General features: G+C 39.9%; 1 protein-coding gene across 5 annotated transcripts in view; it reads left to right on the top strand.

The window, feature by feature from the left end:
* The window catches only part of DOCK8 (dedicator of cytokinesis 8), a 414,444-nt gene that overhangs the window by 330,832 nt on the left and 56,380 nt on the right, over positions 1–27,232 (top strand). For all 5 annotated transcript variants that reach the window (XM_033924987.1, XM_033924968.1, XM_033924979.1 and 2 more), the window contains one exon: positions 16,923–17,066. In XM_033924987.1, the coding sequence (XP_033780878.1) occupies positions 16,923–17,066 (144 nt within the window). The remainder of the gene's footprint in view (positions 1–16,922; positions 17,067–27,232) is intronic.

Consider the following 27,232-nt stretch of genomic DNA (forward strand, 5'->3'; position numbering starts at 1 on the left):
ATTGATATTTTAGTAATCTGTAAGTACGGAGCTCACCCACTACCCGACCGTTTTCATGTTTGACCAAGCCACACCCCTTTAATGCAACTTTTAGAAAATCTAGGCCTATGTTACTTGTTGCAGACAAGTGTGAGAGGGGAGAAAGACAGTTGACTGCTTGAGAGAGATAAGAAAGTAAATGGCTTTCTGCAGCATATGCAAGGAACATCAGTGGAACTAAATTGGGGTTGGACAGAAATCGTAAGTAAAGAGATCATATAAGGGTAAAGAAAATAAAAGACTGGGTCATTCTGGGAGGGGAAAAATTAGAGTAGTGGGAGATGTAAACAGGGGAGGAGAGAACGGAAGAGGTTTAGGAGAAAGATGATAGGATGTGAGCCACCTCTGCCCTATCCAATGGACACGTGGACAGTGATTAGAATGGGAAAATAAACTATATAATATGAAGTATAAATATGCTGAGGTGTGCCTACTTGTTGGACACCTAGTCTTGCAAGAACGCTTAATAAACAGTGTGCTGCTTCACTTTTGGTGTCCTCCTGGAGTTCTTCCAGAGAGAGACAGTGTTATTTTTCACAATGGGCAGGGTCATGTGTCCTCATTTTTGTCTTCAGAAATGTGGTAACCCTATCTCAACCCTTCTCCCGCACATACCTTTTAAATAGCAAATCTTCACCAGTAGTGAGCAGCAACTGATACAGCTTGCTTCAGCCCCACAGCCTTCCCTCTGACATACTCAACCTATGCAGAAACTGGAAGTTGCATCCTGTGGAGCCAACATGAGCAGTGTTTATCACTCGCTGCCAGCGAAGATCTGCTGTTTAAAAGGTACATGGGAGAGAGAGTATTGGGAGTTTTCAGTTGTTGAGGCTTGGGGATCTCTACCAGCTCCATCATAGGTGTGCTGCTACTGGGTGAGTGTGAGCCCAAAGTGGTTGGGCCTGGACCCACCCATTACTATACCACTGGCCTCTTCCCTGCACAACAAAGTTGGCACCCTAACCTGCTAGCTTCTCTTGGAGATTTAGTGTAGCACCTTCATCAGATGTGGCTCCTTTATCTGTCTCACAACATATCAGAATTGCTGGGCAAATGCAGACACACCCAGAACCTCAGCCTATGATACAGTATTGGGCTCAGAGCTGAAAAGGGGCTTAGTCCTCTTTCACTGTCTTTGTTTCCCATTCCTGATCCAATGTTCTTTCTATCTTGTCTGTTGGGTTAGGATATATCTTAGCACTGGCAGCCAACAGGAAAAAAATGGTGTTTATTTTCATTCATTTGACACACATTAAGATCAGTTTCATGATCGGAATTTTGTGGGGCCAGTGATCTCATGAGACCTGCCATGTAGTTCATAGTGTGAGAAAACACCCTAGAGAAGTTAATGGTATGAAGCTAACATGAGATACTGTATGGAGGCAGTTGCGTAGTAAAGGGCGGGAGCTGGACTATCCCAGACCAGCACATTTCCTCCTCTCGGCCTTCCCCCTCATACCTCTTTTACTCCTCGTCGGTGTGAGCAGCATCTCTAACCTGCCCAAAGCTGGCCTCAGCTCCCCTTCTGAAGTCACTTCCTAGTCACGGGACCAGGAAGTGACATGAGGGAGAGCCAAGGCTAGCGCAGGCAGCAGGTTGGAGATGCTGTTCATGCCTGTGAAGTATTTAAGAGGTACATGGAGGAAAAGAAGGTGTGCGTGCAGCAGGGGGGTGGGGTGGGGAAGAATTGAGAATATGGAGAAGAGGCCCCGGGCTCATCCTACCCTTGCTATGCCACTGTATGGTGGAGGTGTACCTAAGGAGTAAGAGAATGAGATAAAAGCTGGAATTAGAGGTTAAGGCACAAGATCCAGAGACAGGGGGAGGGATTAATGGGAGGACTGAATCAAGGACTTGAGACTGAAGACTAGAGATAAGAGATGGAAGACCTGAGATGAGATAGGAGTTAGAGGAGGAGGACCTTTGATTGGGGTTCAGGAGTGATGTGGTTAGGGGAAGGGGGAAGATTAATTGAAGGGAGACGGGGCCAGAGAGATAGGTATTGGAGACAATCTCCCTCCCTAACCTGGCCCTAGGTCCTCCTCCTTAACACTGGAAGGAAGGAATATTCATTCCTGCCATAGCAGTAGCACTTTTCAGAGCAGCATAAAAAATGTCTGAAGTGAACACCTCTCTCAACCCTTGCCCTTATCAGAAGGTCTCACTGTTGGTTAAACCCCAAGATCAAAATAGGCGGTTTCAAAATAATCTAGAAAAACTGGATGACAGCAGGTATTCGTATTTTAGATGATATAATAAAAAATGGAAAGATACTGGAGTTTTCACAATTGCAACATAAATTTGATCTTAAAAAAACACAATATTTTAAATGGTTGCAATTGAAGCAATCCATTCAGGTAGGGTTCCCTGAATGGAAAAATCTTACTAATTATCACAGTTTGGAATTCCTGTGTTTCCAGATTAATTCAACAGGTCATGAAGCTGCACAGTGGTATAAATTAATATCCGGTTATATAAATAAAAAACCAAAAAATGGTCTTAGAGACATTTGGAGCATTGAGATAAAGCACCAAATTAGTGCATCTCAATGGCCACGACTTTGGTCTTGGAGGCTAAAATGTACGGTATCAGCATCTATGAGACAAACTTGGTTTTTTCTTTTACATAGAGCTTTCTGGACCCCTGTTCGATTACAAAAAATAGATAGCTCTAGGTCAAATAGATGCTGGCATTTTGTCATGTTGAAATTGGGACATTAGATCATCTTTTATTCTATTGTCCATTCATCTTAACATTCTGGAAATCAATCTGGCCCCAAATAAATAGGATGTTAGAAAATCCGGTAGCCTTGACATATGATACCATATTATTTGGAACAACTATGAGAGCAAGAAGTCAAATATCATCAAGTAATAACAAACTTCTTTTTATTTTAACTGGAATAGCAATACAACAAATCACATTCAATTGGAAAAAACATGACAGATTAAATTATACATTCTGGTGGAATTCTGTATGTCATATATACAAAATGGAGCTCACTATAGCAACACAAAAAGGACATATAGATAAATTTCAAAAAATATGGAGACCATTAACTGAATATTGTAAAGAATGATTAATTTTCCCATGTATAGAATTTGATTAGAAGAAAAAGGGATCATATCTCTAAATATTATATAATATATTAATACTTGATTTATAATATGAAATATGGAAAGAATAGCATTTAAAAATGTTATTCATGTATTACTGAATAGAAGGGAGGGGGGAGGGGATGGGATATTATATTAACTAAGAATTATATAAATTTAGTTTTCTGAAATATTAGTATGAATTTATATTGTTGATGTAACATGAAAATGAATAAAGATTTCTCATTCAGTATTGATAGGGAGGGAGGGAGGGAGGGGAAATTATTATATTCAATAATAATTATATTAATTGGGGGGGCGTGGCTTAACGCGAACACGAATGGAAGTGTGATCGCTAAGCTCCTCTATATCTAGGCAACTTAAGAAAAAATATTATTCCCTTCTTGAAGATTTCAAAAAAAAAAATAATTATTAATAATGATGGTGTTACCCTCTAAAGCCTGAAGTTGAAGATTGAAAGAATAACAGCTGAAAAGTTAGAGTGCCGACATCAAATCGCCGACATCAAAAAAAAAAGCTGAGGGGAAGGTAATTTTACCGGCTTTTATCTTTACTGAAACGGCAAAGCAGAGAGTGAAGATAGATAAAAACTTAAAATGGCCAACGTATATAAAATTTATGGGCACTGAGAGAGAGAGTCTTGCAGCGAGAGAAATTTAAAAGATATAGCTGTGACGGTTTGAAACAAACTTCTCTTGCCCGCGCTGAACAGAGACTCTGAGGGCAAAAATCGGCAAATTTTCTCCTCACTGAAATATTAGGAGACTGAAGAGGAGGTTTGCTGGAGCGATTAAAACTGACAAAAAGTTAAAAAGAAAAGAACTGATCTAATTGTGAGGCTGCTGTCAGTTGATTTGTGTGGTGATTTGATTTCTCCTGCCGGCGCTGACTCAGAGCCCTACGGGTGGTGAATGAGAGAGATCAGTATTGTCCTTTTTGCCGGACAGATCATTGAATAAAGAAAATTGGATCGGCACGGGATAGAGAAGGGATATTAGAAATTTAAACTGACCAAAAAGAGAAGGAAAGTAAGAGAAAGACTGATTCTAGTGTGAAGCCTGCTGTTGATTGAATTCCTGAGCTGTGACAGTTTGAAATTGCCCTTTACAGCCAGTGAAGCCCTGAGAGATCAATTAATAAATTGAAGTATTGAAAAAAAAAAAAAAGATTGATAAAAAGTATACTGCCTGATAATCAAACAATAGTCTGAAGGAGGAAAGTAAAGAAAGAGGGTTTGTTTCTCTTTATGCTGAGTTCTTTCATGACAGGAAGTTGATAGCCAGAGCAACGGGGCATATTTGAAGTAAACTCGGCGTAGGGAACATCAGCCTGATATTATAAACTGCCAAGCCTGGGTAAGATATTGAAAGAGAAGCTTGAAATATAAAAAGTGTTGTTATTTCTCTGTGCACTGAATAACTGTTGAAAAGGAAGCCGATTTTGATGTGAGGCTGCTGAAGGTTGATTGTGGAACTGTGACAGTTTGATACAGCCTTCTCCTGCCAGCGCTGAAAAAGGCTGATAAAAAATTTTTTCCCTCCGTGCTAAAACGAATAGATATTGGGAGAGAGTAAAGCTGAACGGAGCTAGAGGGAAAAAGAGCTGACAATATATGTGAAAGCCCTTCGGTGACGACGCTGAAAGGGGGGATTGATTGAAGAAAACTGAGTGAAAGGAATACCGGCGTTTTCTCTCAGTGATTGAACACTGAAACGCTGAAGACAGAGAAAGAATATAAACTTACTAAATAAACAAAAAACTGAATTGAAATTGCTTTTCTCTTACAAAGCTGCGATTGGGCTTGTATGAGAGGAGACAGAGGAAGGGATTAACGGAACTTTTGGAAAAAAGCTGAAGCGGCAAGACATCGAGGCAGTTGAGAGACGCCAGAGAACTGGAAACAAATAACTGACACTTACTTCAAAGAACCTTTTTACCAATATTAAAGAGATAAAGACACTAAAAAAGGAGTATATAAGATTGAGACAGATAACTGAGAAAGAGAAAAGGAAAAGGAAAAAAGGCAAAAAAGGAAAAGAAAATTTCTACTTTAAAAGATAAAACTAAATTTTGGAAGAAAAGGGATTAAAAACAACAATATGGCAAGCACCAGACAAAACAAAAATGAGGCTGGTACATCTGCAAAAAGACAAAAACAAGATCAAATAACACCAAGCAAGATACCACTTCCTATTGATGAACCAGACATATTAAGCAAAGCTGAAGTCATGGAAGAATTAAAACAAATCAAACAAATGCTTAAAGAAACTATAACTAATATGTCTGAAATGAAAGAAGAAATTTTAAATATACATAGACAAATGGAAGTTAACAACAAAAGAACAACTGAACTAGAATCAAAAATGGAAAATTTAGAATGTGAATCAAAAAGATGTAAAAACGACAGCCTGGAATTAAATAAATTAAAAGATCAACTGGAGGATTACGAGAATAGAGGAAGAAGAAAGAACATCAAACTCTTTGGAATACAAGAAAATTTAGAGGGAAAAAATACTATCCTTTTCCTTGAAAATTTAATTCCAAAAATTCTACAATTAGACTTGAAACAACCAATTGAAATTGAAAGGGCGCATAGAATCCCAATTAAAAATTTAGAAAATAAAAACAGACCAAGACCAATCATTTTCAAAATGTTGAGATACCAACAAGCAATAGAGATACTAAATGCTGCAAAAAAAGATAAAAACTTAAATTATAAAGGATCAAGATTATGGTTTTTACCAGACTTCGCCAAAAACACAGCAACTAAAAGAAAAAGACTACTAGACATGAGACCTCTACTCAAAGAAAAAGGATTTAAATATGGTCTATACTACCCGGCGAAAATGAGAGTGTCATCTGGAGACAAGTCCTTATATTTTGAGGATCCCGAAAAACTAAAAGATTTTCTCTCTAAACCAGAACCTATGATATATTAACATAATATATTAAGATGGTTTTGAAGACTCTATGAAAAATTAGAAAATATAACATATCGAAATATTTGAAGAAATGGAGGAAAACAATACAAAGAAAAGACAATAATAATTATATGAAAGAAAGAACAGAATATAGGAAAATTATTAAATAATACACTGCATATATGTTTAAAATAATTATATGTTGAAATCATAATACTAAGGAAATACAAATTAACATATTGTTAAATGGAAAATGATACATTAATAAAATGTTATGGAAAATGATTAAATAAATATAAAAGATCAATATAGATAGATAGAAGGGAAATTTGTTTAAACAATTGAATATTGATTGCCTAGAATGGGGAGAATGTTAGGATTACAGTTCCAATGTGTATCCTTAAGCAGCCAATGTATTGGGTGGGAAAGGGAGGGATAAGGAGAATATTTATTAGAATAATTAAGGGAGATACATTAGGGTTAAATATGTGTGTCATGAAGAAAATTTTTTGGATATTAAATATGAAAGAGGAGAGGAAGAATAAGATAATGAAAAGTATTAAAATATATAATGTCTTTTAAAATATATTCTATTAATGTCAATGGCCTGAATCACGTAATTAAAAGGAAAAAAATATTAACATTTTTAAAAAAACAAAATGCAGATATTTACTGTCTGCAAGAGACCCATCTTAATATGAAGGAATCACAGAAATTATCAGGTGGATGGATAAAAGAATGTTTTTTTGCTCCAGCAGTGGGTAAAAAAGCAGGGGTTGCAATCCTTATAAATAAAAAATGTATGGCCAATATAAAGGTAAAAAATTCAGATCCACATGGAAGATGGATACATATCGATATAGGTATGGGAAATGATACCCTGACGTTATTTAATATATATGCCCCTAATTCGAATCAATCAGAATTTTTCAAAAAGCTACAAAATATGTTATTACCACTGGCTGCCTCTAATTTAGTGGTGGCTGGAGATTTTAATGCTGTAATGGATCCATTATTGGATAAAAAACCAGGTAAAAATATTAAATCTTTAGGTCTAGATAATTTAGTTAGTTCATGTGATTTGAAAGATATATGGCGTATTCTTCATTTTAATGATCAGGAGTATTCATTTTGTTCACAGGTTCATAAATCATTTTCAAGAATAGATTATATTTTTGTTTCAACAAATAAAGTGCAACAAGTGATTAAAGCCTCCATTGATCCTATTATCATTTCGGATCATGCGGGAATATGGATAGAATTACAATTAGATCAATTAGAAAATAATAGACCTCTTTGGAGATTTGATAATGCATTGCTTGTGGATGACAAATTTTTGGAAAATTTTAAAACACAAATTAATGAATTTTTTCAAATAAATTTAGTGGAAGATACATCTATAGAGAATGTATGGGATGCATTTAAAGCAACTATGAGGGGTAATATCATATCATATTCAGCTTTTATTAGGAAACAAATTAAAAAACAATATATGGAATTAGAAAAAGAAATAAAAATATTAGAAGCTAAATTGATAAGTAAATGGGAATATGAAGTTTTACAAGCTCTTTTGAAAGTAAAAGGTAAATATAATGAATTAACTTCAAAAATGATAAGAAAAGATTTGTTTTCCAAACAAACGGTGTATTATGGAAATTCTAATAAGGCGGGAAAATTATTAGCAAATTATCTTAAGGCAAAAAAAAGGAGAACTAATATTAATGGAATAAAAGATGATAATGGTATAATAACAAATCAAACAAATATAATATTAAAACAATTTTTAAATTTTTATAAGGATCTATATTCTTCCGAACCTTATTTGGAGAAACAAAAAGATGGAAAAAAATTTTTAGATTTAATAAATGGACCTAAGATTCCTGATCATATAAAACGAAGTTTAGAAGAACCTATATCATTAAAAGAATTAGAAACAGCATTGAGATCTCTTAGAGTTGGATCCGCTCCAGGTGGTGATGGTTACACAGTAGAATTTTATAAAACATTTCAAAATATCCTCTCCCCACATTTATTAAAATTATATCAGACACAACTTATAAAAGGTAATATAAAAGGTACTATGGCTGAATCAATAATAATTGTTTTGCCTAAGCCAAATAAAGATCCTACTTTGGTTTCAAACTACAGGCCTATATCTTTGATAAACGTTGATAATAAACTTTTGGCGAAAATTTTGGCTTTGAGATTAGCCAAAGCTCTCCCACATATTATAGATATGCATCAAACGGGTTTCGTTGCTAAAAGACATTCCTCCAATAACTCTAGACTATTATTTCACATGCTAAACTTGTCAAAAAAAATGGATGAACCGGCTTTTACAGTTTCATTAGATGCTGAGAAAGCATTTGATAGGGTAGAATGGAATTTTATGTATCAGGCTTTAGAATGGTTTGGTATAGGTTCTGGATTTATACAAATGGTAAAAACATTGTATAGCTTCCCGATTGCAAGATTAAATATTAATAATAAGATATCTGATGGTTTTCAATTGCAGAGGGGAGTTAGACAAGGTTGTCCTTTATCTCCTTTGTTATTTGATGTTGTATTAGAACCCTTATTGTTAGCAATACAGCAAACGAGGGAGATACAAGGAATTCCATATTCAGATATGGAATATAAAATTTTGGCTTATGCTGATGATATTTTGCTTTATTTGAGAAATCCAGAGTCTACCTTATCTTCTTTATTGGAATTAATTGATAAGTTTGGCAAATTTTCAGGTTATAAAATTAATTGGAATAAATCTGAAATTATACCCTTGAATGTTTACTGTGTAAAAGGATTATTTGATATTTTTCCATTCATATGGAAAGAAGAAGGATTTAAATATCTAGGCATTCAAGTTAAAAAAACAATTGAAGATACTGTAAAAGAAAATGAAAAATATGTATTAAAAAAAGTAATGGAGTTATGTGAACAATGGAACCCATTACATATATCTTGGTGGGGCAGAGTTCAAACTATTAAAATGATGATGTTGCCTGTGGTTTGCTACCAAATGAGTATGATACCTATTTATTTTCAGGGGTCCTTTTATAAAAAGCTTAATAGAATTTTAACAAAATTTCTTTGGCTTGGTAAAACACCTAGAATAGCTTTAGTAACCTTACAAAAATCAATTAAGGAGGGAGGGGTAAATTTTCCAAATTTCTATAGGTACCATCAAGCCTATATTCTACGTCAGGGTATGTATTGGATCCTCCCAGAACTTATAGATAATGCACCAGATTGGTTATATTTGGAATGGCGCCTTATGTTTCCCCTAAATTTAGTTCATTTACCAAGTATTAATATACCTAAAAGATACAGAGAAAATAAAATAATAATGGATACTTGGAAAACATTGAGATTTATTGATAAATTAACACCCATCCCAATATATAAATCAACTAATCAATCCATATGGATAAACTCCAAGATCAAAATTGGCGGAGCTCAAATCCTTTGGAAGAACTGGATTATTGCAGGAATTAGATCTCTAGATGATATTATTTCAGAAGGTAAACTGCTGGATTTTTCACAATTGCAACATAGATTTGGTCTTAATAAAACACAAAGTTTTAAATGGTTGCAATTGAAGCAGGCCATTCAGGTTGGGTTCCCTGAATGGAAATCATTAAACAATCAATATAGTTTAAAGTTCTTATGCTTTAAAGCAGACTTCCTAGGACATCAAGCCGCATTGTGGTATAAATTAATATCTGGATATTTGAATAAAAAACCAAAAAATGGTCTAAGAGACATTTGGAGCATTGAGATTGGACATCAAATTAATGCATCTCAATGGCCACTAATTTGGTCTTGGAGAATGGGATGTACAGTGTCAGCGTCTATGAGACAAACATGGTTCTTTTTATTACATAGAGCTTTTTGGACCCCTACTCGTTTACAAAAACTAGACAGTTCTAAGTCTAATAGATGCTGGCACTGTAATCTAGAACCAGGGACATTAGATCATTTATTATATCATTGTCCTTATATTAAAATTTTTTGGAATTCAATTTGGCCACAAATTAATAAATTAATGGAAAATCATATTGCAATATCATATGATACAATTTTATTTGGAACAATGATGAGAAAAAAAAGTCAAATTTCACCAGAAAATAATAAGCTTTTATTAATTATGACAGGGGTTGCCATTCAACATATAACTAACAATTGGAAAAATTACAACAACCTAAATTACACATTTTGGTGGAATACAATATGCCATATTTTTAAAATGGAAAGAACAATAGCAATACAAAAGGGGACATATAATAAATTTATAAAAATATGGGGGCCATTGACAAAATACTGTAATGATTAAATAATGGAATACTTTTTCTTCTTTTCTTCTTTTAGAGATTTTTTTTTATGACACACATATAGGGGGGGTAAGGAAAACAAATTATATATAATAAATTATAATATATGATACAAAATGTAACATATGATTAAAAAATAATAGAAGGGTGGGGGGAGGGAAAATGAATAAAATTTATCCAGAATATATTGTATTAGATATAAATATGTTATTGAATAATTATCAATTATATTCTAATATGTTATATACTTTTATAAAATTTGAAAATATTATATTAAAGCAATAAAAGGGTGGGGGGAGGGTGAAGGGGAAAATCAAATCCAGACATACATTGTGTTAGATATAAAAGTGATACCATGCATTTATCAACTGTATTTTATTATTATGTACACTTTTTGTAAAATTTGAAAATAAAAATATAATGGAAAAAAAAAAATAATTATATTAATTTAAATTTCTTACATAATATAACTTTATAAAATATTGATTTTCTAAAGAAATTTTAAATTTGATATTAATCTGTAAGTTAATCAAGTGTGATTATTCAAGTTTATAATGAATTTATTTAAAACACTTGTTGTAACATAAGAAAATGAATAAAGATTTATAAAACAAAAAGAAGGTCTCACTGTGATCCTACAATGTGGGAAAACTGAATTTATCCCAGGACAAGCAGGCAGCTATTCTTGACTGATGGGTGACGGCACCGACGGAGCCCCGGTACGGACAATTTTAGAGTGATCTCACTCTAAGAACTTTAGAAAGTTCTAGCTCGGCCGCACCGCGCACGCGCGAGTGCCTTCCCGCCCGACAGAGGCGCGCGGTCCCTCAGTTTCTTAGTTTCCGCGGAGCTAAGAAGACGCGTTTTCAACGGCTGTTGAAATTTTTTCCTAACTTGCCTTCCCGCTCGCGTAAACGTTTGGCTTAATTTGCCTTTTTTCTTTCTTTCAATTTTGTTAAAAAAAAAAAAAAAAAACTTTCATTTTTTTCTTCAGTTTTCGGTTTTCCCCGGCGGGGCCTTCTGCCACCATCGAAGCCTCGGCCTTCGATTTGGCGGAAGCCGTTTTTCCTTTCATGCCCCCTCAACCGGGTTTTAAAAAGTGCCAGCGGTGTGCTAGGCCTATATCTCTCACGGACCCACACAACTGGTGTCTACAGTGTTTGGGTCCTGAGCATCAGGCCTCTTCTTGCACCCGCTGTGCTACTTTAAAAAAACGGACATTAAAAAATCGCCTAATTCAACAGCGATTGTTGTTCGGTGCCGAGATGTCCGACCCCGTTCCTGCGACTCCGGCTTCGGCACCGATTCAGTCGGCACCCTCGTCTTCGACGCCGCGTGATTCCACACCGGCGTCTCAACAGTCAGGTAAGCCGGCTAAGAAGCCTTCCCCGCTGGAACGTCTTCCGGCCTCGAGTGCAGTGAGTCCAATCCTGCCGCCGGTAAGACGCCAGCGGAAGCGCTCCGCCCCTATAGAGGTAAGTCCCTCGACATCGGGCTCCTCATCTCCGGGGCGTCGAGCGGCACCGCAGGTACCGCAGAAGAAAAAAGCAGTACCGGTGCCATCCCTCGATGACCGCATTACGGCCATCCTTCAGGTGCAGCTTAAGGAGCAATTAGAACGACTCCTTCCTGCTATCATGACACCGAACCTTCCGGTGCCAGTCCGCACCGAGCCATCGGTACCGGTTGTGGAACAACCCGTATCGATACCGATTGTGGAACCCGTGTTACCCGCTTCCACTGTTTCGGTACCGCTTCACCTAACCTCATCGGTATCGATGCCAGTCCTTGCACCGGAGCCGAGAGCTCACCATCAATCGGTACAGACTTCGGCACCGGTGCGACCGATAACTTCTCCTGACTCGGTATCGATGAGGTCGGGTAAGTCGGTGCGCAAAACCCGACACATGCAAACGTCGACACCTGAGTCTCGGGACCATTCTTCCCATGTCAGAGACCCTGATCTGTGGGGAGACTCAGAGGAACCCTTTCTTTCTGAAGGCGAATGTTCCTCAGAGGAGGAGGATTCGGCTGTCCCTGACCCATCCTCCAAACAGGCCACTTCCTCTTTCTCCAGTTTTTTGAAAGAGATGTGTGAGTCCTTGTCCATTCCTTTGGAGGCTGAATCCAAAAAGTCTAAAGCTTTTTTGGATGCCCTTGATTTTGATCAGCCTCCAAAGGAATTTTTGAAACTTCCCCTTCATGACATCTTGAGGGAAACTTTCTATAAGAATTTAGAGACTCCTTTAACTGTCCCAGGGGCCCCACGTAAACTGGATTCTCTATATAAGGTAATTCCCATTCCTGGGTTCGACAAACCTCAACTACCACATGAATCCTTATTTGTCGAATCCACCCTTAAAAAGACTTCAGGAGCCAGTGTATATGCATCTGTCCCTCCTGGCAGAGAAGGAAGGGCCATGGATAAATTTGGTAAGAGGCTCTACCAAAATGCTATGTTGGCAAATAGGGCTAGTAATTATGCTTTTCATTTTTCTTTTTATTTAAAGCATCTCCTTACCACCATGGCTTCTTTCGAGAAATATCTTCCTTCACGAAAGCATCCCGCTTTTCACACATGCTTGTCGTCTCTTCTCCAATTACGTAAGTTTATGGTTAGATCCATATATGACACCTTTGAACTAACATCCAGAGCGACAGCAATGTCAGTAGCTATGCGTCGTTTGGCCTGGCTTCGGGTATCCGAGCTTGATGTTAACCATCAAGATCGGTTAGCCAATGCCCCATGCCTAGGGGATGAGCTCTTTGGGGATTCCATGGACTCAACCACACAAAAGCTCTCTGCTCATGAGACGCGCTGGGATACCCTGCTTAAAAATAAAAAGAAGCCTCCTCCGCCAAGACCATATAGGCAGCAATCGGCCTATCAACGCCGCTTCACAGCTCGTCCATTAGCTACCACTGCTCAGCAACCTAGGCGTCAGAGGCAACAACAACGTCAGCCTCCCAGACAACAGCAGCAGCAACAAGCTGTAAAACCACCTCCTCAGCAGAAGTCACAGCCCTTTTGACTTCATTCTCCACAGTATAGCCAGTATCCCTATTCCTGCTCTCCTGCCTCAGCCTATAGGAGGTCGACTTTCTCTGTTCCTCAGCCGGTGGGAAGTAATCACGTCGGACCAATGGGTCCTCAACATCATCCGCCACGGCTACTCTCTCAACTTTCAGACTCTTCCACCTCAAAGCCTGCCAAAAGAGTCTGCTTTGAACAGTCCTCAATCGGCCCTCCTTATTCAGGAGGTCCAATCCCTCCTCCTTCTGAACGCTATAGAGGAAGTTCCTCTAGATCAAAAGGGACAGGGATTCTACTCCCGTTACTTTCTAGTTCCCAAAAAGACAGGGGATCTCAGACCCATCCTGGATCTTCGCGATCTCAACATTCATCTAGTAAAAGAAAAATTCAAGATGCTTTCTTTAGCCATCCTTTATCCCCTTCTAAATCAAAACGACTGGCTATGCTCCCTCGATCTCAAAGAGGCTTACACTCACATACCGATCAATGTAACCTCAAGACAGTATCTCCGATTCATGATCAATCATTGTCATTACCAGTACAAGGTACTGCCCTTCGGTCTTGCCTCATCTCCAAGGGTATTCACCAAATGTCTCATTGTGGTAGCGGCATTTCTACGCTCTCACCACCTTCATGTATTTCCTTACCTGGACGATTGGTTGATCAAAGCCACATCCGCTCAAGCAGTTCTTCTGGCCACCAACCAAACCATCCAGTTTCTACAACTTCTGGGATTCGAGATCAATCTACCCAAATCTCATATCATTCCCACTCAGAGACTTCAATTCATTGGAGCGATCCTGGATACACTCCTAATGAGAGCTTTCCTACCATCCAATCGTCTCCAGACTCTTCAGTCTCTATGTCAGCAGGTGCTTCCTCTGCCTTCCATCTCAGCAAGACAAATGATGGTACTCTTGGGGCACATGGCATCCACAGTTCATGTCACACCTCACGCCCGTCTTCACCTGCGCACTCCTCAATGGACCCTTGCTACCCAGTGGTCCCAAGCGTCGGATCCTTGCTCACGACACATATCTGTGACATCATCTCTTCGTCAGTCTCTTCAATGGTGGTTGGTATCCTCAAATCTATCCAGAGGTCTTCTGTTCCATCAGCCTCCTCATCAACTAGTCATCACCACCGATGCCTCTCTGTATGCATGGGGAGCTCACTTGATCGAGTTCCAGACTCAAGGTCTTTGGTCAGCCCAGGAAAGGAAGCATCAAATCAATTTCCTGGAACTCAGAGCGATGTTTTACGCCCTCAAGGCCTTCCAACATCTTCTCTTTCCTCAGGTCCTTCTGTTGTGCACAGACAATCAGGTTGCGATGTACTACATCAACAAACAGGGTGGGACAGGCTCTCGCCTTTTATGCCAAGAAGCCCAGAAGATCTGGACTTGGGCCATAGATCATCATCTCTTCCTGAAAGCTATATACATTCAGGGGGCTCAGAATTCTTTAGCGGACAAACTCAGCAGAATTCTCCAACCTCACGAGTGGACACTCGATCCCGTAACTCTGCAGTCTCTCTTCGATCAATGGGGCACTCCTCAGATAGACCTCTTTGCAGCTCCTCACAATCATCAGCTGCCCCTATTCTGCTCCAGACTTTACTCTCCGCACCGTCTAACAGCAGATGCTTTTCTCCTCGACTGGTCGAATCTGTTCCTGTACGCCTTCCCTCCTCTGCCTCTCATGTTGAGAACCTTGTTCAAGCTCAGGAGGGAACGAGCCACCATGATTCTGATTGCTCCGAGGTGGCCCAGGCAACATTGGTTCTCCCTTCTACTTCAACTCAGTTCCAGGGAACCTTTTCTTCTTCCTCTGTTTCCTTCTCTGCTTACGCAACAGCAGGGAACCCTTCTGCATCCCAACCTCCAGTCTCTACACCTGACGGCTTGGTATCTCTCGGGCTGAACTCGACTGATACTCTTTTGTCTCAGCCCGTTCGTTCCATTCTGGATGCCTCCAGGAAACCAGCCACTCTGCAATGTTACCATCAAAAGTGGACGAGATTTTCTTCCTGGTGTCTTCTTCATCATCTTGATCCCACTTCTCTGGCAGTGGAGACGTTGTTGGATTATTTACTTTCTTTGTCTGACTCTGGCCTTAAGTCCTCTTCCATCAGAGTCCACCTCAGTGCCATTGCAGCTTTTCATGAGCCAGTCCATGGAAAACTTCTTTCAGCTCATCCCCTGGTGTCCAGGTTCATGCGTGGGCTTTTCAATGTGAAACCACCTCTTAAAGCCCCTCCGGTTATCTGGGATCTCAATGTGGTTCTTTCCGCTTTAATGAAGCCTCCATTTGAACCTTTAGCTACCTCTCCTTTCAAATTTCTCACTTGGAAGGTACTTTTCCTTATTGCTCTTACCTCTGCCAGGAGGGTCAGTGAGCTTCATGCACTGGTTGCAGATCCACCTTTTACGGTTTTTCACCATGACAAGGTGGTTCTGCGTACACATCCAAAGTTTCTCCCCAAGGTTGTTTCTGAATTTCATCTCAACCAATCCATTGTTCTACCTGTTTTCTTTCCAAAACCTCATTCTCATTCTGGGGAACAAGCTCTGCATACTTTGGATTGTAAAAGGGCTCTTGCTTACTATCTGGAGCGTACGAAACCCCACAGATCAGTTCCCCAACTCTTTCTGTCCTTTGATCCGAATAAATTGGGACGTCCTGTTTCTAAACGTACGTTGTCGAATTGGCTTGCAGCGTGCATTTCATTCTGTTATGCTCAGACCGGACTGACACTGGAAGGTTCTGTCACAGCCCATAAAGTCAGAGCAATGGCAGCATCTGTAGCTTTCCTCCGTTCCACTCCTATTGAGGAAATCTGCAAGGCTGCTACTTGGTCCTCAGTTCACACTTTTACATCTCATTATTGTCTGGATGCATTCTCCAGAAGGGATGGTCACTTCGGCCAATCTGTTTTGCAAAATTTGTTTTCCTAATGGCCAACCTTCCCTCCATCCCTCTTTTTGTTAGCTTGGAGGTCACCCATCAGTCAAGAATAGCTGCCTGCTTGTCCTGGGATAAAGCACAGTTACTTACCGTAACAGGTGTTATCCAGGGACAGCAGGCAGATATTCTTGCGTCCCACCCACCTCCCCGGGTTGGCTTCTTAGCTGGCTTATACTAACTGAGGGACCGCGCGCCTCTGTCGGGCGGGAAGGCACTCGCGCGTGCGCGGTGCGGCCGAGCTAGAACTTTCTAAAGTTCTTAGAGTGAGATCACTCTAAAATTGTCCGTACCGGGGCTCCGTCGGTGCCGTCACCCATCAGTCAAGAATATCTGCCTGCTGTCCCTGGATAACACCTGTTACGGTAAGTAACTGTGCTGACTGGGTGAGGTAAGACTTGAGGATGGAGATCACAGAGCCATTTCAGGTTATAACTGTTGTATTTCATTTTAGGATAATTCATCAGTCATCTGTGTCCCACGAGTTTTCTGTATATTTTTTATTTTTATTTTTTCAGAATATTTCTTCTAATGCACTGGAGGAATCTGCAGTCTCTGATGACATTCTCTCTCCTGATGAAGATGGGGTGTGTTCTGGGAAGTATTTTTCAGAAATTGGTCTGGTGGGGCTCCTGGAACAAGCAGCTGAACTCTTGAGTACGGTGAGTTTAGCTTAACACCTGCAAAATCTGTAGCACTAGCAGCTGAGAGCAAGTTATTGTCATCACTCATATACCTCATTTAAGCAAAGGGGCAGCACACCATGGTTGTCATGCCTATCCAAATGCTTACCTTATGTGCCTGCTGCCACTGTAATGGAGACTCGGTCCATTGTCCTTTACCAGTATGTCTGCTGCTTTGGTGTTCATAGATTGTATATGTTTGAGCAGGGTGGTTGTTTATATTGTATGTTGGAAGTTGGTTTTGTTTGTTTGTTTTTTTGTTTAAATCTTTATTGATTTTCCAAAGTTAACAAAAATGCAGTACAGTATCTACACACATCAATCATATATGCATTTATAATCAATCAAAATCCCCACAACAACAAAAAAATACCACCCAACCAATACCTTGCAAGAGAATGAAACCATGACAGAAATATCCCTCTCCCACCCTCCCTCCCCCTGGGTGTGTGTGCAATATACCAACAGGATCAAAGGAAAAAACAATTACAGCACATCCATAAAAGATATCAAAAAGCCCCAGATTAACTTAAATCTCTTAGTATGACCCAGTATATCTGCGTTCATTTTTTCAAATCTATAAAATAAACATAATTTTTTGTTTTTTATTATTGAAATATTTTTCAAGAAACAATAATACAAGTCAATAATAAAGCAGACAATAGAAAGTCAACCACGTGGTTCCTTCACAGAGACTTAAAAGTGCAAAAAGTTTTTTTGGGGGGGGATTGGGTTTTGCTTTTTTTAAGAATTCTTTATTCATTTTTACATCATACAACAAGTGTATCAATAAATGACATTTGAAATTAAATACATCACTTGAGTTTCTATTATAAGGAACATTAAATCATAAAATCTAACCCCCCCTCCCATCCCTATCATACCCTATGCATTCACTTATATCATATAAATTTTTCTTTCATATTAATCTAACCTGTAATATAATTCAGAAATCCTTCCCCTCCCTCCTTTGCATTGTACTTATAATGGAAAAATGTTATATATTCATTACAATAATTTGTCAATGGCCCCCAGATTTCTTTAAATTTCTTATAATTCCCTTTTTGTATGGCTATTGTTCTTTCCATTTTATAAATGTGACACAAAGAATTCCACCAAAAACTGTAATTGAGACTACTCCAATCTTTCCAATTACAGTCAAACCTCGGTTTACGAGTAACCCGGTTTGCGAGTGTTTTGCAAGACGAGCAAAACACTCGGCAAACTTTTGACTCACAAACCGAGCATTGACTCAATTTGCGAGCCCCCACCCGACCCGACCGGGGGAACCAACAGTGTTGCTCCCCCTGAGGCCGCCGGTGCTGCTCCCTCCCTTCACGATCGTCTCCTCCCCATTTACCGACCGGCCCTGTCCTTACCCGTGTGCCACCGGAGTTAGAAAGGGCCTGCCGCCAGTCTGCTGCTGAGCCTTGAGCATCTGCGCATGCTCAAGGCCTTCTGGATCTCATCCTCACCGAGATTCTCATAAGACTCGAGCTCTCATGAGAATTTCAGAGAGGGTGAGATCCAGAAAGCCTGAGCATGCGCAGATGCTCAAGGCTCAGCAGCAGACCGGCGGCAGGCACTTTCTATCACCGGCAGTGCAGGGGTAAGGACGGGGCCAGTCAGGGAGGGGGGAAGGGGCGATAGCAGCACCGGTGGCCTTGGGTGGAGCATGGGAGTCGGGGTGCATCCGGCAGGAGTGAGCCAGCACTTGAGAGTCTCAGCAGAGGGGGTAGTGGCATCCGGAGGGGGGGGGCAGCGTCCGGGAGCAGCAGAGCCAACAGTTGTCCAGTCGGGCTCTGTGGCGGCGGCGGCGGCGTTTGCTTAGCCAGCACCACCCGCAGTGAGAGGCAGCGAACAGCAGCAGAGGAGGAGCCGCGTGGATGGGTCTATGGCAGAGGCAGCGGTTGAGGCGTCCCTAATGGTAATTAAGTTTTTGCGGATGTGGAACGAATTGTTCAAGTTTACACTAACTCTTATGGGAAAAGTTGCTTTGATGTACGAGTATTTTGGTTTAAGAGCATGCTTCTGGAACGAATTATGCTCGTAAACCAAGGTACCACTGTACTTGTGATATGTTGTATGGCGACCCCAGTGATAATCAATAGAAGCCTCTTATTTTGTTTTTTAACAAGCGTGTTGGTATATAATGCAAGAGCCCTTTAGAATTATTTATCCTTATCCCCTTTGTTTTGGCAAATGTCACAGAAGATTTTTAAGAGTTCTTTTCACTCAGTATATTTATATTTGGGTATTGACACAATAATAGTCATGTTACAAGCGTTAATATTGTGTTAATTTTTAAAATTCTGCTTGTTACCCAGATATGTTGTTATCGATTTCCAAATTAGCTTTTCATAGGCACAGTAGGATTTGTTCACTTTTGTAACGTGAGGCTTTTCTGCTTGCTGCAAGTTGCCCATTTTTGGGCTGTCTGGCTTATCACACATCAGTTAATCAGTGTCCCTCCATTTCCCACCATTCCTAGTCTGCCATTATTCCAAGAAGAGGCTACAATTCCCAACATCCATTACCACACATTCTTATGGCCCAAAAGCTGTGGGTCAGATGTTGCTCTTCCCCATACGTCACATTCGGAAGGGAATTGGGTTTGTCCTATAGGAGAGTCTGGATATACTCTATAGCACAATGTAAATGTTTAGTAGTGGTAGTAGTAGATACAGCCTGAAAGCCATGAGACAGGTTAACATAAGCAACACAAACGCATTACTTTTACAAAACAACTTAAACTAAACTAAACCTTATATAAAGGCTTATATACTGCATCTTCTCTATAACATTAGAGCTCGGCATGGTTTACAAGAAAATTAGAAAGGAGAACAGATACAATATGGATTTGGAATAGTATGGAGAGGAGCGGAATTTACAATTTTGAAAATAGCCAAGTTTTCAGATGTTCTCTCTTTTTTTTTTTTTTTAAATAATCTTTATTCATTTTAAAACACTTTCAATAAGTGGTAACAATATAGATTATACATTTAACACTTTAGACATCACTTATGATTTTACAAGATTCATACAAATCATTACCCTCCCCACCCATCTTAATCTTTTATGATTAAAGTAATTATAACATTTTTCATATGTTCCAAGATATATTATACATATTTTAAACATAAGTTATACATATGATTAATCAAACTTATTTATCAAACCTCAAAAAAAACCCATTAGATAAGGTATTAGATAATGTATAAGGGGGGTGGGATTGGGAAAGATAATAATTGTTAATTGTTTAGTATTAATAAATGGGTGGGTGGGTGGGAAGGGATTCTTTTATATTTATATATTTTAAGGATTATAAGTAAGATTGTCAAGTGATTTGTTTAAAAATTTCTGATTGAATATTATACACTTGTTGTAAGACTTGAAAATGAATAAAGATTTAAAAAAAAAAAAAAAACCATCCTTCCCTCCTATTATCATCTATATAAATAATTAAAAGACCTTATAATCCTCCCCCCTCCCCGGGTGTGCATTTTATCTAACAACAAAATCATAACTATAATAATTCTACAAAAGACGACAATAGGCCCCAGATTAATTTAAAGATTTTTGTATTCCCTAACAAATCGGCATTCATTTTCTCATATTTGTAAATTAGACATAAACTTGCCCACCAGAATGTAAAGTTGAGACGATCCCAGTTTCATGTAATCATTTGTATAGCTGTACTAGTCATAATTAATAAGAAACATCTTTTATATTTATCTAGGGGATCCTTGATATGTAAAATGGTACCACAAATTACTATTTCATAAGTTAACGGAATCTCAGATTTTAAAATATTATTAATATGTCTCCAAATTGATTTCCAGAAAATCAGTATTTTAGGGCAGTAAAACAGTAAATGATCTAATGTTCCTATGTCTAGATCAGTGTTTTTCAACCGCTGTTCCGCGGCACACTAGTGTGCCGCCTGGTGTGCCGTACGGTCAGGGCCGCCATCAGGGCAGTACCACCAGTCTAGGGAGAGGGGCGGTCTGCCCCACGTGGACGGGAGAGAGCTGGACGGGGGACCCGCGGAGTTCAATACATCTCGAGCCACGAGGCTCGTCTTCTGTTCCTGCCTGCCCTGCAGCTAACATATAGCCGATCGCAAGCGTTCCCCGATGTCAGCGCTGACGTCGGAGGGAGGGCTTAAGCAAAGCCTGCCCTCCGACGTCAGCGCTGACGTCGGAGAATACTTCCGTTCGGCTATTTGTGCGCGGCAGGGCAGGCAGGAAGCAGAAGACAAGCCTTGCGGCTTGAGCTTCGTTTTGCTGAGAAAGTTGCAAAGATGGGCTGGGAGGCAAACACGGAACACAAAAGGGGGGAGGGAGTGCGTTTTGGACACAAGGCATGAACTTGGGAGAGAGGAAGGGAGGGAAAGAGATGCTGAGGTGGGGGAGGGAATGGGTTTTTGGAAACAGAAGGCATGAACTTGGGAGAGAGGAAGGGAGGGAAAGAGATGCTGAGGTGGGGGAAGGAATGCGTTTTTGGACACAGAAGAAATGGACTACGGAAAGAGGAAGGGAGGGAAAGAGATGCTGAGGTGGGGGAGGGAATGCGTTTTTGGACACAGAAGAAATGGACTTGGGAGAGAGGAAGGGAGGGAAAGAGATGCTGAGGTGGGGGAAGGAATGCGTTTTTGGACACAGAAGAAATGGACTACGGAAAGAGGAAGGGAGGGAAAGAGATGCTGAGGTGGGGGAGGGAATGCGTTTTTGGACACAGAAGAAATGGACTTAGGAGAGAGGAAGGAAGGGAAAGAGATGCTGAGGTGGGGGAGGGAATGAGTGTTTGGACACAGAAGGCATGGACTTTGGAGAGAGGAAGGGAGGGAAAGAGATGGTTGTGTACATGGGGAATAGAAGAAAGGAGAATTTTTGGTCATAGGGAGGGAGTGAGGTACAGATAGTGGCATACCAGGGTGGGGGGGGGGCGGTCTGCCCCACCCCGGGTTTACGTCCCAAGGGGGTGCACAGCTGGCCACCCTCCAGTGTTGTCCCTAGGCCGGCAAACTGCGGCTCTTTAGCCACTTGAGTGCCACCGCCGCCAACGGTGTTGTTGGCGGTGGCAGCATTATAAAATACTTTCTTTGTGTTTATTTGATTCCTATTCAAGAGAATTACTTTATATATAGTCAATATAGGCACAGAGTTAAATTTTTTAACATTTTCTAATGGTGGTGTGCCTCGTGATTTTTTTCATGAAACAAGTGTGCCTTTGCCCAAAAAAGGTTGAAAAACACTGGTCTAGATGACAGTGCCAGCTTCTATTAGATCTAGAGTTATCTAACTTATTCAATCTAATTGGGGTCCAAAAAGAACAATGTAACAAAAAGTACCAAGTTTGTTTCATAGATGCTGATGCTGTACATCTCATCCTCCAAGACCAAATACATGGCCATCGAGATGCAGAAATATACTGCGTAATTTAACACCTAATCCAATACATAAATCAACAAATCAAATTTAAAAGAAATCAGTCTCTGTGGGTAAACTCCAAGATTCAAATTGGCAGATTTAAAATCGTTTGGAAGCAATTGATTATTGCAGGTATATGAACTTTAAATTATGTTATTTCAAATGGTAAACTGCTTGATTTTGCACAGTTACAACATAAATTTGGTCTTAATAAATCACAAAATTTTAAATGGTTGCAACTGAAGCAGGCTATTCAGGACGGGTTCCCTGAATGGAAAAATCTTAATATAATCAGTATAATCTGGAATTCTTGTGCTTTCAGGCGGATTTCTTGGGACACCAAGCCGCACAGTGGTATAAATTGATATCTGGATATATGTTTAAAAAACAAGGACTGGTCTTAGAGACATTTGGAGCATTGAGATTAAGCATCAAATTTCTGCGTCTCAATGGCCACGAATTTGGTCTTGGAGGATGAAGTGTACAGTGTCAGCATCTACGAGACAAACTTGGTTCTTTTTGTTACATAGAGCATTTTGGACCCCAGTTCGATTACAAAAGTTAGACAGCTCTAAGTCAAATAGGTCCTGGCATTGTAAACTTGAAGCAGGGACTCTAGATCATTTATTATTCTATTGTCCCTTTATCATGGCCTTCTGGAAATCAATTTGGTTCCAAATTGTTTGTTAGAAAATCATGTAGCATTAACATATGATACAATTCTCTTTAGTATGTCGATGAGAACAAGGAGCCAGATTTCATCAAGTAATAATAAACTTAAAAAAAAAACAAAAAAACAGCTTTATTATTTTTCAGAAATTACAACAAGTGTACAATAATCACTCAGAATTATATTAATTAATCACTTGACAATCTTATTTGTAATCCTCCAAATATATAAATATAAAAGAATCCCATCCCTCCCATCCATATATTAATAATTAACAATTATCAATTATTGTCATTCATATTCCCCCCCCTTTATCTTAACCAATACTGAGGTGTTTAAGATGTCTGATCATTAGAATAAATAATCAATGGCCCCCAAATCTTTTTAAACTTATTATAATTACCTTGTTACATAGCAAGCACCCTTTCCATTTTATAAATATGGCATACTGAATTCCACCAGAAAGTATAATTTAGTTTAGTATAATCTTTCCAATATCCTGTAATCTGCTGAATGGTAATAATAAACTTTTATTGATAATGACAGGAGTCACCATTCAACATATAACAAGTAATTGGAAAAATTATAGTAGATTAAATTATACCTTTACTAAGTCACTTATGCTACAGGAGATGCAAAAGTGTATTGTGGACCCCTGTCGGTTACAAAAGTTAGTTATCTCGAAGTAGGGACTTTAGATCATTTATTATTCTATTGTCCACTTATTTTGGCTTTTTGGAAATCAATATGGGACCAAATAAATTGTTTATTGGAAAATCATGTGGCATTATCCTACGATACTGTGCTATTTGGTGTATCAATGAGAGCTAAAAGTCAAATATCAGCTAAGAACAACAGGCTTTTATTAATAATGACAGGAATCGCCATACAACAAATTACGAGCAATTGGAAGAATTGGAAAAGGCTCAACTATAGTTTTTGGTGGAGTTCATTGTGTCATATATATAAAACTAGTATTTTAGCCTGTTACATTAACGGGTGCTAGAATATATGTCTGTGTGTCTTTATTTCTGTCTCTCTCTCCCTCCCGGTGTCTGTTTCTCTTCCTGGCCCCCTTTGTCTGTCTGTCTTTCTGTGTCTTTCCCTGCCCCTGTGTCTTTCTTCTTTTCTTTCTATCTATCTGTCTCTCTCCCTGCCTCCTATGCAGCAGCATTTCTCTCCCACCACTTCCCTGTGCAGCAGCCACAGCAGCATTCCCTCCCCCTCCATTTTCCTCCCCCCACACCACTTCCCTGTGCAGCAGCAGCGTTTCCCCTACCCCCCTTTTCCCTTCCCGCGGTCTGGCCAGTTCCCTTAGTCCCTTCCCCCCCTTCCCTTCCTGTGGTCCCGACAAACCTTCCGATTCCAGCAGCGTCTGCAGCATTCTACACACGCTGCTTGGGGGCCTTCTACTGCCCAGTAGAAGGCTCTGAAGCAGCGTGTGTAGAGTGCTGCAGACGCTGCTTGAATCGGAAGGTTTTCAGGACCCGCAGCCCATGCCGGACCCGAAGCGAGCTCTGGGTTTTTTTGGGTTTTTATCCTTCAGACGGCAAGAGCCGCCGCAGCCGACAGGCTCCGCGCCACTGCACGCATGCGCACTCCTACCTGCGGGTCCCTACAGCGCACGGAAAACGGGAGTACGCAGGTGGGAGTGCACATGCGCGCTTAGGGCTTTATTATATTAGATATGACATATGATGTGATTACAATATTCTCTCTATCCCTTCCTCTGTATCTTAATTTCCCTTCTTATCCTTCAGTTCAGTGTCTTTTTTTTTCTTTCTCTCTTATCCTCTGTATCATTCCCCCCACCCGTCTCCCCCTACCTTTCTTTGTGGCTCCCTGGCTTCTCCATCAGCTAGAGGGAGCAGTTTCCTCAGCAGTTGAGTTACTTGCTGGATCAGGCGCTTCTCTTTCCTCTTCTAGCCCTGCCTCAGCCCATCCTTTCCCAGCATAGCCTGGAAACAGAGAGGCAGGGACACGGTCGCTGGAGACACTGTGGCTCTCTGCCACTTTCCTTTGGGTCATCTTCTGCCGCTGCCTGCAGCCGCCGTGGCCTGCAGCCACCGACAGCTGCCGTGGCCTTCAGCTGCTGCTGCGGCCTGCAGTCGCTGACAGCCGCCGCAGCTGACATCCGCCTCGGGGGATTCTCGCACATGCGCACTCCTACCTGCGGTGCCCTACAGTGCACGGAAAACAGGAACACGCAGGTGGGAGTGCGCATGTGCGCTTAGGGCTGTATTATATTAGATGGAAAGAACATTAGCTATTCAGAAAGGAAATTTAAAAAAATTTCAAGAGACCTGGGAGCCATTAGCAAAATATTGTAACGTCTAATATTGTTTTTCCTTATAAACATGCACATCTGGGAGGGGGGAGGTTGGGGGTCTGATAGTATAATAAATTTGGATATATTAGAATGAGGGTCAATATAGAAATTTTATATGTTGAACATTGTGATTGTTTAGGAGGGAGGGGGAATTAATTCTGAAATAGATATTAATAGAGTATTAAGTGTGGTATTGAAGAAAATGTTGTATTTTATTGTTACACTTATTGTAAGTTTTGAAAATAAAGAATTTGGAAAAAAAAATGAATAAATAATTTTTAAAAACCCAAAATCCAATAGGAGAAAATTTTTCTTCACTCAGAGAATAGTTAAGCTGTGGAACACGTTGGTAAGAGGTGCCTCTCACGCTTGCTACGCCACTGTGTAGCATTAAGTTGTTACACTTAACTTAACATAGAAACATGATGACACATAAAGGCCAAATGGCCCATCTAGTCTGCCCATCCGCAGTAACCATTATCTCTTCCTCTCTCTAAGAGATCCCACGTGACTATCCCAGGCTTTCTTGAAATCACCTCTACCGAGAGACTGTTCCACGCATCTACCACCCTTTCTGTAAAAAAGTATTTCCTCAGATTACTCCAGAGCTTATCACCTCTTAACTTCATTTTATGCCCTCTCATTGCAGAGTTTCCTTTCAAATTAAAGCTTTCTGCAAATAATAATAAACTTTTATTAATATTAACAGGGGTTGCCATTCAGCAGATTACAGGGAATTGGAAAGATTATACTAAACTGAATTATACTTTTTGGTGGAATTCAGTGTGTCATATTTATAAAATGGAAAGGGTATTTGCTCTACAACAAGGCAATTATAATAAGTTTAAAAAGATTTGGGGGCCATTGACGATTTATTCTGGTGATCAGACATCTTAAACACCTAAATATTGGACAAGATAAGGGGGGGTGGGATTATGAAGGATAATAATTGATAATTGCTATTTATTAGTATATGGGTGGGAGGGGTGGGCTTCTTATATAATTATTTATTTGGAATATTACAAATAAGAATGTCAAGTGATTAATTAAGATATTTATGAATGATTGTTGTACACTTGTTGTAATTTTTGAAAATGAATAAAGATTTAAAAAAAAAAAAAAAGCTTTCTCTGTGCAGTGTAGCTGACTTCCCAAGTTTATTTCAGATTTGTTATCCTATCATAAAGTACATCTAAGCAGCTTACATTCTTAGTCTAAAGTGGGGGAAGATGTGATAGTCTGGACATGACCGTAAGATAGAGGGGTGTTTCAGTAATGCAAATCTTGAAAACAAGCAGTAGTATCTACTATAATAAAATGTTAAGCGCACATACGCACTCTTACCTGCATGATCCATGATCTTTGATCCGTAGGTCCCTGGCGATGGCCTCCCTGCTCTCCATCTTGCGCAGTCCTTCATCCAGGAAATACGGCCCTACCGGCCGAAGTTTATTTTTAAGGTAAAAGCCGCTGCGGTTCCGGATCCGGCCGGCTGTGCACCCCCTTGGAGCGTGCACCCGGGGCAGATCGCCCCCCTCCCTTGGTACGCCACTGGTTAGAGCTACAGCCTCAGCAACCTGAGGTTGTGGGTTCAAACCCTGCGCTGCTCCTTGTGACTCTGGGCAAGTTGCTTAATCCTCCACTGTCTCAGGTACATTAGACAGATAGTGAGCCCACCGGGATAGATAGGGAAAATGCTTGAAGTACCTGTATG

The sequence above is a fragment of the Geotrypetes seraphini genome, chromosome 1, assembly GCF_902459505.1.
Source record: "Geotrypetes seraphini chromosome 1, aGeoSer1.1, whole genome shotgun sequence".
Taxonomy (NCBI): Eukaryota; Metazoa; Chordata; class Amphibia; order Gymnophiona; family Dermophiidae; genus Geotrypetes; species Geotrypetes seraphini.